The 14,919-nt window shown below is 37.8% G+C and overlaps 2 protein-coding genes and 1 long non-coding RNA gene across 10 annotated transcripts in view; 1 reads left to right on the top strand and 2 right to left on the bottom strand.

The window, feature by feature from the left end:
- LOC138008560 (von Willebrand factor D and EGF domain-containing protein-like) overlaps positions 1-7,269 on the bottom strand; it is a 104,464-nt gene extending 97,195 nt beyond the window's left edge. Inside the window, exons 1-2 of the mRNA XM_068855881.1 lie at positions 7,019-7,269; positions 6,061-6,513 (exon numbers count right to left, since the gene is read on the bottom strand). Of these exons, the coding sequence (XP_068711982.1) occupies positions 6,061-6,513; positions 7,019-7,049 (484 nt within the window). The 5' untranslated portion in view covers positions 7,050-7,269. The remainder of the gene's footprint in view (positions 1-6,060; positions 6,514-7,018) is intronic.
- The window catches only part of LOC138007093 (centrosomal protein of 83 kDa-like), a 622,454-nt gene that overhangs the window by 214,225 nt on the left and 393,310 nt on the right, over positions 1-14,919 (bottom strand). The gene's annotated exons all lie outside the window — the stretch shown is intronic.
- The window catches only part of LOC138007094 (uncharacterized), a 14,008-nt gene continuing 6,575 nt past the window's right edge, over positions 7,487-14,919 (top strand). The window contains exons 1-3 of one of the 2 annotated variants that reach the window (XR_011123995.1): positions 7,487-7,894; positions 8,995-9,046; positions 9,824-14,919. The exon at positions 9,824-14,919 is cut by the window's right edge and continues 1,628 nt beyond it. This is a non-coding gene — a long non-coding RNA (uncharacterized lncRNA). Of the gene's footprint in view, positions 7,895-8,994 lie in introns of both variants that reach the window. The other variant, XR_011123994.1, reaches the window with a different exon arrangement.

Here is a 14,919-nt window from a genome sequence, read left to right as displayed (position 1 = left end):
ACTCGTAACGGTTTTCTAATGATTGACAGATTTCTTTCTTTATGAGGCAATCATGGAAAGGGCCCGTACGCACTGGGCAAAGTGTTGTTTATTTTGAGACAAGTGCGACCGGTGATTATTTTGTAAAGGCTTACCAAACTTTCGAGACGCCGTCGTCCTGCCTGGGAGCAGGACAAAATTTTGTCAGAGGTGAAATCCGACAGATTTGTCAATTTACATGCCATGATTATGATGATTTGAAGGAAAATGTCAATCAAGAAAATTTAATCACTATTTTTAGTCGGAGTATTTGGTGTTTATTTTGGTGTGATTGGCACTTGTGGTTAACAAATATTTTACTGTGCCTCAGACTCTCAGTGCTTCCACGGTTGAAAAATTGAGCCAAATTTTGTGACATGAAGAAAAAACTTCCCATTTCATTGCGTGCGTGCAAACAAGCTGCCAACACGCGTGTCAAAACCGCGACTACATAAATTTCCCACCAGTGTTCAGCATCAAACCCTTTGCTGAAAAACCCTTTACTTGAATTATCAAGCGAATATAGCAACAAGCTTTCTTTCAAATCAATTTTGACTAACAATAATTAATAAAATTTTATTTCAGTGTTGTACAAAACACCATACTTATTACAATATTAGAACTACGGGCTCACTTTTATTACGGCTCGACGGGCGAAAGACTGTTGTCGAAGTCCATTACTCGTCGGGTTCCTGAGAAACGTATGTATTTTGACTTCAGGGTGAACTATTTACACAATCGCGAGCCATTTAATTGAAAATCTAAACATCTATGAGATACAAAAAACAGACTTGCGAATTATCGCAAATCACAATGCTGACAAGCACAAAAGTAGAAGAAATGGTCAAATAATTATGAAGTTTGTTACTATCTCATCACACTCAAATTTCGCAAAAACGTGACTTTCATGTAAACAATCTTCGCACTAGCAAGTCGTAGCAATAAATTGGATTAACAACCAAGGTTGTTAAAGAAATATTGTTGGCTTCCCAAATAAACTTCATTTCTTGGCTTTACACTACAATGACAAAACGCTTAACTCAGGAATTTTTAGTTATTGTCTAAAATCTTTCTCAATTCGGAGAAATCGACCCGTCCGCGAATATTTTACGAGTTTTTTTCAATGGGATGTCAAACGGCCAAGTGGATGTTATGCATAATCGGGCGATCAAGTTGCGCGTGTGATCCGTTATAAATATTTTTTCACAAAATGTTTCCGAACCGTTAGTATCACCACAGAAGACAAGAACATCATTCTAAATGCTTATTCTACGCAAAAAGTAGATTCTGGAGGTAATTTTGAGAGTGGAAATCAAGGTTACGCGGCAAACGGCAAATACAAACTCACGATTTAATTCAGTTAACACCAGAAAGACGCTAATCTCATTTTGACAAGAAAATGCATTACTATTGCCATAAAAACTATCCAGTTAAGCTCGCATATCATAAAACATGATGAATTCATAAAGGCCACCTTTTCCAGCGAACAATTTTTTTAAACAAACAACATATTTGCCATTAGAGGCAAAAACCCCTTCTATTTCATTACGTGCGTGAAGAGAAGAAACTCAATCGTGTCAAATATGCGCAATATTGCAACAAACTAAATTTCAGGATCAAACCGTTTCCATGAAGAACCACGTAAGGTGTTCGATTCGTTCTCTGTCTTTGTAGAACCCATAAGTTACCAGAGAATTTTCCATTTGGTTTCAGTGTTCTACATAACAGCACACTTGGTGAAATATTATTTTAGAAATAAAGCTCGCTTTGATTTCGGCTCGACGGGCGATAGCTTGTTGTCGAAGTCCATTACTCGTCGCTTTTGAGATCCCAGGTGTTGGGTTTTCATCGCCTGCCTAGTTTATCCAACTGACTTTCCATTATTGAGCTCCATAAGGGTATATTTTGTTTAAGGATCCACTAAAACGCCATTCGCGTTTCATGACTTTCGACGCCATTACAGGCTAAGTTAAGGATTCTCCTGTGTCCACCAAAGAAATCTACGCATTTCCACTACCCTCTCGATCCTAAGAAAATACCTGAAATACGCGCAGAAGGCTCTATGCACAAAGGCACCACTCACCCGGGGAGTAACAGGCAAGACTTTTACCGACACGGAAAAAAATACTAAAACGGAAATCTACCTATTTTCCGACTGGGTTTCCCATAGGGCAACCCAGTAAATAGCCGCAACGTCATAGTTGGTTCGGTTTACATATGTCTCACTGATGATATGTAAAGAATTAATCATAACAAAAACAAATGCGCTCATGTCATAAACAAAAGCGTTCTATGGTGAGATATCAAAAACGTCTGTTGGATGACGATTCTGTACCAACTCTGCGTCTCCTATCTTTCAGAAATTTCGTTACATTTGAACAGCATCGCGTTTCACAGTCCGAGGCTCCAGAATTTTGGACGCCATCATATCTATACAAGAAATGCAAAGGTCGTCCCTCTCAGCCGAACGTTTCAATAAGCCTCAGTCTCAGACATAATTAGTTGGGACACTTCATGCAAACGTCCTCTACTCCCTTCTCGTGCTTTCCCTCCCCTCTCAATGTTGTTTATCGCAGTTCAGTCACCAAATCTTTCACACCAACATTGAGATGGAAGGAAGAGGCAGAAGTGTCCCAACAATTATGTCTGGGACTGCTTCTACCCTCACACTTACCTCTTAGACGGCTAAAAGAGCGCGGAAAAGGCCTCGCGATCAAAAAGGCAAAGGCCTAATTGTCTTCCTCTCCTCTTCGTCAATCAAAGCCAAGACACGGCACTTATCCACTGAAACGGGCTGTGTCGTAGACTGATTTACATTTTAAAATAAAGGAACTTTATTAATACGTGACCTTAAACCAGCGTTAAACGAAAACGCTGGCGGCAGTGAAAAACTGTGGCTTTACTAAACGGTCAGTTTTCACTGCTATCTATTTATCTTATTATTTTTATCTTATTCTCTCTAGTTACAGTCTTCTTAGTTTTATATATATCATATTTGAATTTGTTTAACCGTCACTTCTGAAGATGTATGTTGTAGCATCGAAACGTCAAGTCAAAAGTAAAATGGGCTTTATCATTATGTTTGTAGCCGCTGTTTGTTTCATGTTTTTGATTTTCGGTATACCTCAACGTGGAGTGCCATAAGACAAATATTGTTTCAAGGAGAAGTGAAAATCAATTTTTTAAGAAAACACCATCTTTCAAGCCTGGATTTCAGTAACAACTGCTTTATTTGCGTGATTAATTAATTAAAGCAAATGAACTTTCGTGGCTTGGAAAATCGTTCCATATCCGCAATCTGTGAATTTGTGGCTGAACCAAAGTAAATGGGACACCATTTTTGGGACACCAAAGTAAATTGATACACAGTTTTTAGAAAGAGCAGAAGGAAGTTTCCAGGACGGTCGCTCGAGAATAACATATTTACGACATGAAAACCACATTAATTTTGAACCGTGAATATAGAATATGAAAAGTTACGATCAGCGACAAACATTTTGGGAGATTTTTGCTACGTTCAATTCTGTTATTGTACGTTTTGGCTGCACAAATAAATCGCAAAATCGAAAGTGACATCGCCGGAATTCAGCGGGCGCCGTGATTAAGTTACCGCGGCATGTTTACTTGCCAAACAGTGAAGCATCTGTGTCAAATGATGGCAAGATACCGTGTTTTCGTAAGTTTCTTTTTCTGTCAAGTGTTATAAAGTTTGACAATAAATGAGCGAATTCAAAACAAAGATCACAATCGCCCACCATTGTTTCTGCAAAGTCAAAAATTTACTCTCCAAGACGACGTTATTTATCACCAGGTAATTCCATCATTTTGGAAATAGCAGCTACTTTATTACTCACCGGCGTCACAATTTTTTGCTGATTTTGGGACTCATTTTGTTGAAACTCAAGCACGCTTCCAACAGACCTGTTTATTTTCATGAAACCTTTCCTGCTTACAGAGCAATACTAAAAATATCCTCCCGTATCACGTTTCAACCTTAACCTCGAAAATTCAATACACAACATGATATTATAATTCACAAAGGCAGAAAATATCACAGAATCCTTTTCCAGCGAAACATTTTATTGAAACAAACAACATAAGATGCACTAAAACGCTATTTGCGTTGCAATGACTTTCGACGCCATTGCTGGTTAACGAGAATAACAAACTCACGAGGCAGAATGTATATTAATATTTAACTAAGTTAGCACAACAGAAAAACGCTAACCTCATTTTGACACGAAAATGCTTTACCGTTGCCATAAAAACTATCCAGTTAAGCTCGCACATTATAAAACATGATGAATTCATAAAGGCCACCTTTTCCAGCGAACATTTTTTTGAAACAAACAACATATTTGCTCTTAGAGGCGAAAACCTCTTCCTATTTCATTGCGTGCGTGAAGACAAGAAACTCAATCGTGTCAAATTACCATGTACTTCAGTTTCAAACCCTTTCCTGAAGGACCTTTTCCTTGAATAACAAGAAAATGCTTTACTATTGCCATAAAAACTATCCAGCACACATATCATAAAACATGATGAATTCATAAAGGCCACTAAAACGCCATTTGCGTTACATGGCTTTCGACGCCATTGCCGGGTTAAGTTTATCATTCTACTGTGTCCACCAGAGAAATCTACGCATTTCCACTACCCTCTTTATCCTAAGAAAATACGAGCAGAAGGCTCTATGCACAACGATACCATTTAGCAGGGGAGTGACAGGCAAGACTTTTACCGACATGGAAAAAAATAACAATAATAAATAAGAAAAATAAAACAAACAATCCCCACCCAGTTCCGACTGGGATTGCCATACTGGCAACCCAGTAAAAGCTCTGCTTGCAGGGTGTATGGCGGTACACTCGTCTCGTAAACTTCCTATGTTAGGGGATATTTATTATTTTTCCACCTCTTCTTCTTTTAACTCGTTTTATATTGTTTGGTTTGGTTTCCTTTATTTGATAGCTTTTCGTCAAGGCCAAACAAAAAACTTCAAATCTGATCAGTATCCCGTAAATTCGTTGTTTAAAGTAAGGCCAGTGAGAATAAATAGCCCGGGAGCTCCACTTTTAGGCTTAGCTAGTTCTATATTACAGAATTCTATATTACAGAAATAGATAGAAAGCTTATATAGATGGACCTAGAAATAAATATTTTTCTAAGTTTCCAGTTCCGTAACGACTTTTTACCTTGCGTGATATCATGATACAACGCTATTTGGTTGAAAACATTGTATAACCCTATGTATTTCAGCAGTTTGAGCCTTTCAAGTACATTATGTGTTCATACACATGTATTTTATCTCATGTCGCAAAGTGAACTCCAAGTGTTTTCGGCCATTACCGGGCACCATATTGGTGGATCACTTAGTGTCTCCATACAAAACTTTATTAAGTTGCGTGAAACGCTACGACAAACAACTCAGAAATGATGTACCGCGTGCACAGACCTAAGAATTGGAAAGGTGGTTAATAAATTTGTTTTCTAAACATTCCAAGGTCATGGCCTTTTAAATGGAACGGTTTCGAAATTTTTTTTCTTCTATTTATTATTATTATTATTTTTTTGCGTGACAATAAACTGTGTGTATTAAACTTCGGACAGTTCAAAGGTGTAAACGTAAGACGCTTTACGATCAAGGAAATTGATTCAAAACTGGGAAATGGGAAGATAATGGCACGCACGCACTTCTTGACAGCCTTCGATTTTCAGAAGCCCGTCGCTGGTAAGGCAGCTGTATTCGAAAGTTAAATTCATTGGGATGCTCAGTTCTTTGATTTATCGTAAATCAATGCGTGAACTAATGCTATCGTGGTGAAAGTGCAGCTTATAAGGTGTCCTCGTTGCCTAAAGAATACTAATTTCTACTAACAGTATATTAGCAATGCTTAAGGGCATTCTGAGATACACCCGGTCCTGGTCCGACAACACATCCCATAAATTAATCATGACTGAAAATAACTATAGAAATCGAAAAATAAAAGCCCCTAATACCCCAGAACGTATAAGAGAGTTAAGGAAACTTTACCCACTTACGGTTATACTGACAACAGCTCCCATTGAAGCCTGGCTTGCAAACGCACTTTCCGTTTAATAGGGTACCCTGGTTGACGCAAAAGGTTGGATTACATGGCCGAGTTTTGCGTAGGGTCGTCATATTACAAGGAGATCCGCCGCATTGTTCTCTTGCTATGATGTGCCGTCTGCTTGATTGGTAATCCCCGCACTGCAACAAGGAGCAGCTACTCCATTTCGACCACGAAGAGTATACACAGTTAACTGCGGCTGTTCCATAACATGACCTAGTCTCTTGCTTGTTTGAAGGACAAGCTTTTCCACCGCAACTCGGTGTAATTCTCACATGCCTTGACCTCTTCTGGCTGCCTTGGATTCCACATAATTGGGCACTGCATGTTGACCATGACGACCACGAACTCATTTGGCAGTTTGATTGCGAGCAGCTACGGCGGCGACGTCTCCAGAAATTTGCTTTAGTAATGACGACGGCAAGAAAAATCAGTATTATTATGTGTTTTGGGAGCATGTTAATAGCCAGAGACAGACTGTTATAATCTCGTTATTTTAGGTCGATGTAAGCAGACAAAACAGAGATACAAAGTGAGCATTAATGGCTTCCAGACCCCGCGCAGTGCGCATGTCCATACAAATACTACCGTTAATCATTACAACCTTCCCCTTAAAAGAAAAACAAAACAAACATGCAAGAAAAGAAAGATTGAAAAACTGTACAAAACGTCATTGAGTCACATAGCAACAACAACTAGCAAATTAATGCAACTGTTCAAGACTGCCAACGTCAATACTTAGACAGTGCTCTTCACCCCAGAACATAATCCTTGAAACGCAGTGGCTTCCGAACAACTCTACCACTGGAAGTACATGGTTGTCTCTTCAATATCTTCATCTGTAGAGCACAGTTACTCAGGCTGAGGAAATGTTGCTGTAGGCCCCTCCACTAATCTAATGGACTCACTTTGTCCACCAGTTCCTTGGAATGTGGGCATTCCTGTGTACTGGATGTCGGTGAGTTAGAAGCAAATGGGCTGTCTAGTGATGAATGATTGTCTTCTGGAGATTTTATCAACATTCTTCGATTTCGACGGTATTTTCTTCCTTCATCTGTTTGGATTTCGTAAGATCTGGGCGTTTCTACGTGTTTCACGACCCCTCCCGGTTCCAACTGTTCCCCATTCGCACCCTTATCCCATCACCTGTCTCCAAAAAGGGGAGGGCTTTGGTCCGCCGGTCAAAATAGTACTTTTGTTTCCTTTGATTTAGCTCCAATTTCTCCATAACCTTCTGGGCACCAAGACCTTTGGTTTTAATAGTGCACCACTTGTGGAGATGATTGACCGAAGTCAGGAGGGAGGGGGCGTCTCCAAGGTTAACATTGGTCGAGTCATCACTGGCAGTATGTCGTCACATTTCGCTTAAATGAAATTCAAAATGGCACGCAAAGTGGCATTTGAAGAGACGTTGAAAATGTAGGATTTTCGTTGGAAAAACTGATTCATTTACTGTAATCGGTAATGGTGAAGTTTCTACTATATTTAGTTAGTTAAATTTGGTATTTTGTGTGAGCCAAAAACATTCAATAGCTCGATAATTCGACTGAAACTTGCTACCAACAAGGAATTTTATCGAGCAAGTCTGTTAGCCGGTTGAACTTTCGAGGACAAGAACACAGCAACGCACTGTTGTTGTGACACAGGAATAGGAGGTTCGGCAAAAGATATGCAGGGCTTTGTGTATTCCGAATTTCAGCCCTCCAGCGCTCGTGGTTCTTCATATCAATCCCTTCAAAGTTCAAAGTTGGAGTGGCAATGGAGAAAGAGGCGCCGCATACAGTGTAAGTTCATGCCTAATTAAGCTTATGGAAAAAAAATTATAATTATAATTTACATTTTACAGCAAATATGCGCTTACGTCTAACCTTAACATGCTCTGCTATTTCTAAAACCCGACTTTTGTCGTTTATGAGGTGAAAGTGTGCATCAAACGTGCAAACTGAAGTATATTAATTTTTACTCTAGTGAGAAGCTTAATTAATTTTAAGTATGTCAGACTTTAAAAATTTCTGGAAGTGTTTTGTTCTAAACCTTTTTCCTTTTTGCTATTTTTTGAATCATAATAATATTCTGTCTTGGCTTTTTCACTAAAGAAAATGATTCCTAATGTCTACATTGTTTTAATAATTATAAGTGGCCGATGACAAAAAGTGCATGCACTTTAATATGGAGTTTGCAACTTTATTTAGTGAGCTTTAATTCTGTTTAATTTCATGCTTGGTGTTATCAAGACGTGATACTGGAGAATTGCTTTAATGTTTTCCATTTTGGCCTTATTGTCATTTAAAGAAAGCAGGATTTTATATTTCTGTACAATTTCTTTGATTATATAATTTTTATTTAACTGATTTTGTTTGTAGAATGTGACACCAGTATTATTCAGTGGGTATTGTGAGATTATTTAACATTAGGAGGTACAAACTTTCCTTTTCCAAAAATAATGGTCTTGGACCAACAAAGGTTGCTTAGCTATATTCCACAAACCATTGTGGACAAACCATCCATTTTTAAATTTTTTTTGCGTGGAGTACGCTTCACACCAGTAGTGATGTGATTTCAAGTAGACAATACCAGATAATCTATATGTGCAATTATTAATTTCGATGTTAGTGTTTTCCTTTTCTAAGATGGCAATGTAGCCTTTAGCAGGGTTTCCTGTATACCCTACAAAAAATATGTCAGGTTTGTTCATCACAGTCGTTGATTGCTGCACCATTGCACCGCAAGTCACAGGATCAGAGATGATAGAACAATCAGAGTTTATTGTATTACATGAATCCATATTTAACTAGGCAGAGCACTTTGATGTTGGTGTATAGTTATGTAATGTTAATTTGTGTTTAATCTCCTGAATAACATCAAACTCATTGGAATTCAATAGGTGATTGTCTATAACATCATCAGCACTGATTGGAAACACTCTATGATTAAAGGTACAGCATGAATTATGATCTCTGTCAGTACTGCAAGATTGTGAATATTTTGTTTTGATGGAGAATTGCTCTTCAAGATCACTAGGCATTGATTCCAAAAGCCTGTATATATAATTGAATCAAGTGCAGCTTCCTTTCCATATGCATAGTATGTGTGGCCATTTGCTGTTTTGTCTCTTAACCACTTCCACAGTGTCATTTTACTTTCATGGAATTGAACTTTTTCTCTTAAAACAAATGAATCTAGTAATTGTTTAAGACCTTCTGACAAATTTAAATTTTGAGAACCAAAATTTTGAGAACAAAAACTATGATAGATCAGTTCAAGGAAGGTGTCTTGATGGCAGCTGTTATGTACACCATTTGACCCCTACTTATATGATTGGTATGATAATTGTTGTGCAGTTAAAGAATTATTCATCCTCTTTCTTCTCACCTCACATGGGTTAAGTTTGCATCTCCATTCATCATCTTTACAACCCTGGCATTTTTGTGTGACCTGTTCTCTCTTTGACGGTTTGTCTGTAGTTTCAAACCTCTTAAGATCAGGATGAGACCGAACATTTGGGGTTATTAGAGAATTAGATATAAAACTTAGGCAAGGGCTATTTGTTACAATTTCCTTGCTTCTTTGCTTAAGGCCAAAAACATACATGTACTCATGCCATGCTGGTTGTGTTTCACCAGATGCAAGATTCCAAAATTTGTATAAATAATTTAAAAGTAATTCTATGTTATTGTCATCTCTCTCTATAAGGAAGACTTTTGTACCAACAGGAGTCCAAACAACATAGTGACATTGTTGAGCTGATGTACAGAACATTTCTAACATAATTTGAGGGAGATGGTTGACACAAACATTCCTGTATGGAACTGGTTTGCCTCCCATGAAAGGGCATTTCACTTCTAGAACAGTTTGTATAGATCCATTTTCCTCTATGATTCCATCTGGAGAGGAACCAAGCCAAGTTTGATTGTTTTCATCTTTTAAAAGCCAAATGCCAGTTTCTTTAACAATGACATCATCTTTGCTTTTTGAAAAAAAATTTGTTAGGTAAGTTACTAGAGCACTGTCCTCATGGATAGAGCCCCATAACATTGCTAGGTTTTATTCATTAGATTCATTTTTAGAGCCATGCATATCATTAGATAAATCATTCCAGTAATCAAGCATTGCCTTTTTTCCATACCAGCCAAGTGCAGTTGAAGCTTTGCTGCCATTTAATCTTACCCTTGCGGGCATCAAACCACTTGGCACTTCTTTGTTTGTAAAATTTAAAGGATCATTGTCAGTGCTTATAGATTCAGAAGAAATTGGTTTGTAGTATTTGAAATCCTCAAGATTCTTAACAGATAAATTACCCAATAGCTTTGTGAGTGATGTACCAGCCTGGTACCATGCACTTTTAACCGGTGGGGGCTTATTCTGGATAATTTTAGTCTTTACTTTATCATTTCTTGTTTTCTTTGGACATGCCATTCTCAAATGACCCTGTTGACCACACAAGAAACACTTCTGTTTGGCCAGCCATTCAGGTTGGTGCCCTTCCGGGCATTCAGATGCCCAGTGACCTTGCTTGTAGCAACGAAAACAAGTGTCACTTGAATTCGTTTTTGTTAGTTTCTTTTTCTCATCTGAGGTAACATTAAATTTTTCAACATTTGCCTTACAGCCGATTCATCTTCTTCATGCAGGGGTGAAAGCCCATCCCTACAATGTAGCTAAATAGGTAACACACCTTCGTTTGGTAAATTTCCTAACAAAAGCAGAAAGAACTTCATTAGACAGTCTAATTTGAGACTTTGGAATGAGCAGTGTGTGCCAAAGTTTCCTCCGGTAGAAACAAAGTGCTGGACCAGTTGCCAGTAAATAAATTTGTTCGTAAATAAAAGTCTAGCCTTCTAGCAAATAGTGATACATGTTGATGGTTTTCTTTTGCATGTAGGGTAGTCAGTATGGGTTGTGAAGTTTGTAGAATTGTAGTAGGTGAAAAAAGATCCATGTATTCTACTGTTTGTTTGACATGTCTTGATACATGTGGCTGTAGTTTATCTGCTGCATCATGAAAGTTTTCATTGAACTCCCATGTTTCCTCAATTATACTGTCAGAGGCTAACAGACCAGCACACAGTTCCCATCCTTCTTTCTCAGTAAAGTGCTTGGTGTTTTCACGAGACATAAGTTTTGGTTTTGATGGGGGAAGAGAAACAAGATTAGGAAGGGCTGTCAAATCGTATGAACCACAGGTTCCTTGTAGGTCTTTCATCTCAGAAGACAGAAGGAGTTCAGTTTCAAGAGAAGCAGATGATTCAAAAAACTGTAAAGTGGTTGGTTACCTCCTGATACCCTAGCTCTTTGTAGGGAAAAGTAATTTTCAACATTATCTTGGCACATGGTCTTTGGGATGATGTGCAATTCTGGATGATTCATTTGCACATACTGAACAACCCCTAGAAAAGCCCTAATTGTTCTTTTAAGATCTTTGAAAGTGATACAAGGTATGAATTGTTCAGTGATCTTTTAAACCACCGGTTGCTTGTGAGCTGTTCTGTTTGGTATGTTTCTACCAGTTGTCAAACCACAGTATTATTGATATCAATTCTTTATAGCATGTGGGGTCAACCTCTGAATTGTTGTTGAATATTTGAAATAGCTTGTAGCATTGTTTTAAGTAAGTACGGGTTCCAACAGTACTTTCAGGGGGTAAAGGTCCCTTCAGGATGTCTAATGCTACATAGAGAGAGCAAACAGTGACGGCTCTTTTGACACTCATTTTGGTTTGCGGTGTCAACTTTATGTGTTTCCAAGTTAACTTTGTTAGCTGACGTGTTACAACAGGTAACAAATGTTTCCCATCTGGATTGACAACAAAGTTTCTCAGTTTTTTAATCATATGAGGGTAATCTGAGAGCCACCAAATTGGTTTGTTGTCATTGAAGGGGTTATATGTCACCCAGTTCTGTGCTCCAGCCCTACTAAAGAATGCATAGGAATATGTTGATCCATCTGAAACACCATAGATGACTTCAATTTTTTTCCATTTTCAAGGTTAAGACCACCAATGGCTTCACATACTTGCCAAACAAGAGAAGAAAGAATTCGGTGGTTTATTTTGTTTAATTGGAAAGAAGCAAGTGGCCATGAAAAATCCCCCTCCAATGATCAATAGAAAAATTGGCAGATTAGTTTTGCTTTTTTAGATGGAACTGGTTTTTCATCATTGGAGATATAATCTCAGGGCTGGAGTCTTGGTCAGAATCGATGGAGGAGGTATCAGAATCAGTGGATTGTGATGAGTTGTCAGAGTCATTGTCCTCATTCTCGTTTTCAAGGTGGTCTGGACTTTGATTGAGTTCAGGACTGATATTTAAATCTTCAAATCCAATCAGTTCCCCTGTCCGTTTGCAGAGTACTATTCCTTCCTTAACAGTCATTTCATCCCAATGAATACCGCCAACTACCCTACAACCTCTTCTTACCATTTCTTGCACCATAAGTGACAGATTTTGTTGTGATATTGGATTTGTTGTACTACTAGCCGTTTTTGGCTCTGATAATAAGTTCAGCATGGGATAGACTGCTGAGTTTAGTATGGGAATCATGGGCTGTCTTTGATTGAGAAGGTTCAGACGAAGGTGTTTTTTGCCAACGCAGGCAAGACCGTAGCAAATCCTGGCATTCACTGCATCTTATTCTCAATTCAGTTGATAGTTTGTTAGAGCATTTTCTGCTTCTAATGCATTTAACAAATTTTCCTTCTATAACATTAGTATCAACATGGTATAACAAATTTTGATTTTTTCTTTTAGCCACATCAACCAGTGTAGGATCACTCATGCCAGGACAAACACATAAGTTATCAGTTGTTTTCAGTATTATATCAATAACAGATTTAAATATATTGGGCTGAAAGATGATAAGCGGGAGCTCACCATAATCTACTTTCTTGCCCAAGATCTGCACTGTGAAATGACAAATGTTATTTTTTGCAATAGAGATTTTGGTGGGAAGGAAAAATGTTACTTCTTTCCACATAGGTATTTCAACACCATTTGCTGTGTTTGGTTTTGAAAGGACAACCTAAAGATTGTCCTGGGTTGTTTTTGAACTTGAGAATGTTGCTGTCCATGGAAAGATATCTGGAAGGATAGATTGAAAGGTTGTATATACATCAGCATGCTGAGGCACCCCATGAGCATAACATCCCTCAGCTACATGTATGTTTACTGAAGGACGGCATTCTTTCAGAAGCTCTTTTAAACCTTCACTAAAAATCCCTGCTGTTAATTTTGAAATGGTCAAACCATATTTGCCTTGTGGTTCATCAACTGCATAATTTGATCTGGGAATGGAATGGTCATATTCATCTTGTACTTTTACATGTTCTTTGGCAAGATCAGACCAGCTTGATGGATTTGAACATCCTCGTTTTTCTTGAAACATAGTTTTTGCTTTCTTGTATTCGGCCTCTATTTTAACAGATTTCAAAAAGAAAGGCTGACATGACATACATATGTAAGGCACCATTTTGTTCATCTAAAAAGTTGCATGCCACTGAAAACAGTTTATCAAATACTCTTATTTTATGTCTTTTACAGGGAATGTCACTGGAAAGGCAAACCTCGTTACTGCATTGTGAACACATCACAACACATGGATTTACCTTCAGAATGCCACGCTGGGTATCACTTCGGGATTTTGATTAACTTTTTTCCTTCGCAGGCTTGTGCCCTCTGGATGATAAACTGACGTAATGCTTATCACATACCCTGAGATTCTTAAAAATTTCTGTCTTACCTGATAAGTCATGAGGGCTACATTTGATTTCATATTGCCCAATCATGCTATCAAATTTTGCGACATCCTGCCTCATTTTCACACCCTGATAGACAACATTGCACACCTCCAATTAAACGTCCATTCATAATTACAGCCCCATTTATTTCATTTAATGGTATGAAATCATGTAGAGGTTTACCACGGCTTGATAACCAGTACAAATCACTTCTTAAATTTAATTTACAATTAACTCGTGATCTCAAGTCAAATATAGTAGCATGTGGTGCAAAGGTAAAAGAATGCGACTTTCCTGTTAAATATCTACAACTAAAATAGATGTCACAAATCTTTTTGACCTATAAAGCATACTCAGGAAAAATCTTGGGTGGTGAAATTCAAGCAGTTTTACAGCAGGATAACTCCACAGGAGACCAAGGCAAAGATACAAAATTGGAAAAAAAAAATGGCATTTCTGTAGTTTGTTTGTAGCTTGCATCAAAGTTTTCCCCTACTGCTATTACACTAACTACAAATGAAACTACCAACAATGGATAGGGAAGGGCAGATGTGATCAAAATGAGAGCAGTGGGAACTAGGTACATGGGTGCAGAACAAAGCTTATCATTCACAACCAGTTTTTGAGTTGTATCAATATTTAACAAAATGCTATGAAAAAGAAAAAGGCACATGAGCATAATAATGGAAAGTAAAAACTTTGATGTTAGACTCCAAAAATATTGCACCAGAGAAAATTTAGATAGTTGCTTGACATTTAAACAAGTCTTATAAACTGGGTCAAGCAGAGACAAAAATAATTTTAAAATAATAACAGCAGGAAATAATGTTGTCTCCAGTAAATAATTGAGAGTTCCACTGTACTTATATATCTGCTTTGAGCATATTTTGTACAACATTTCCCAGAAAAGTAGCACACCGATTGTAACAATAACACAAATTAAAGTGAAAACAGAATAAAAATAAATTGTTAAGGTTGGTGGTGCAGACTGGTCTTACTTTGAATTGTAATAAAAACATGCACAACAAAAGAGAAAGCAACCTTTCCAACACACTCAAATTTGGAACAATTTTATTG

Source organism: Montipora foliosa, chromosome 6 (genome assembly GCF_036669935.1).
Source record: "Montipora foliosa isolate CH-2021 chromosome 6, ASM3666993v2, whole genome shotgun sequence".
NCBI classification, from domain to species: domain Eukaryota; kingdom Metazoa; phylum Cnidaria; class Anthozoa; order Scleractinia; family Acroporidae; genus Montipora; species Montipora foliosa.
This window is presented reverse-complemented; position numbering and strand designations above follow the sequence as displayed.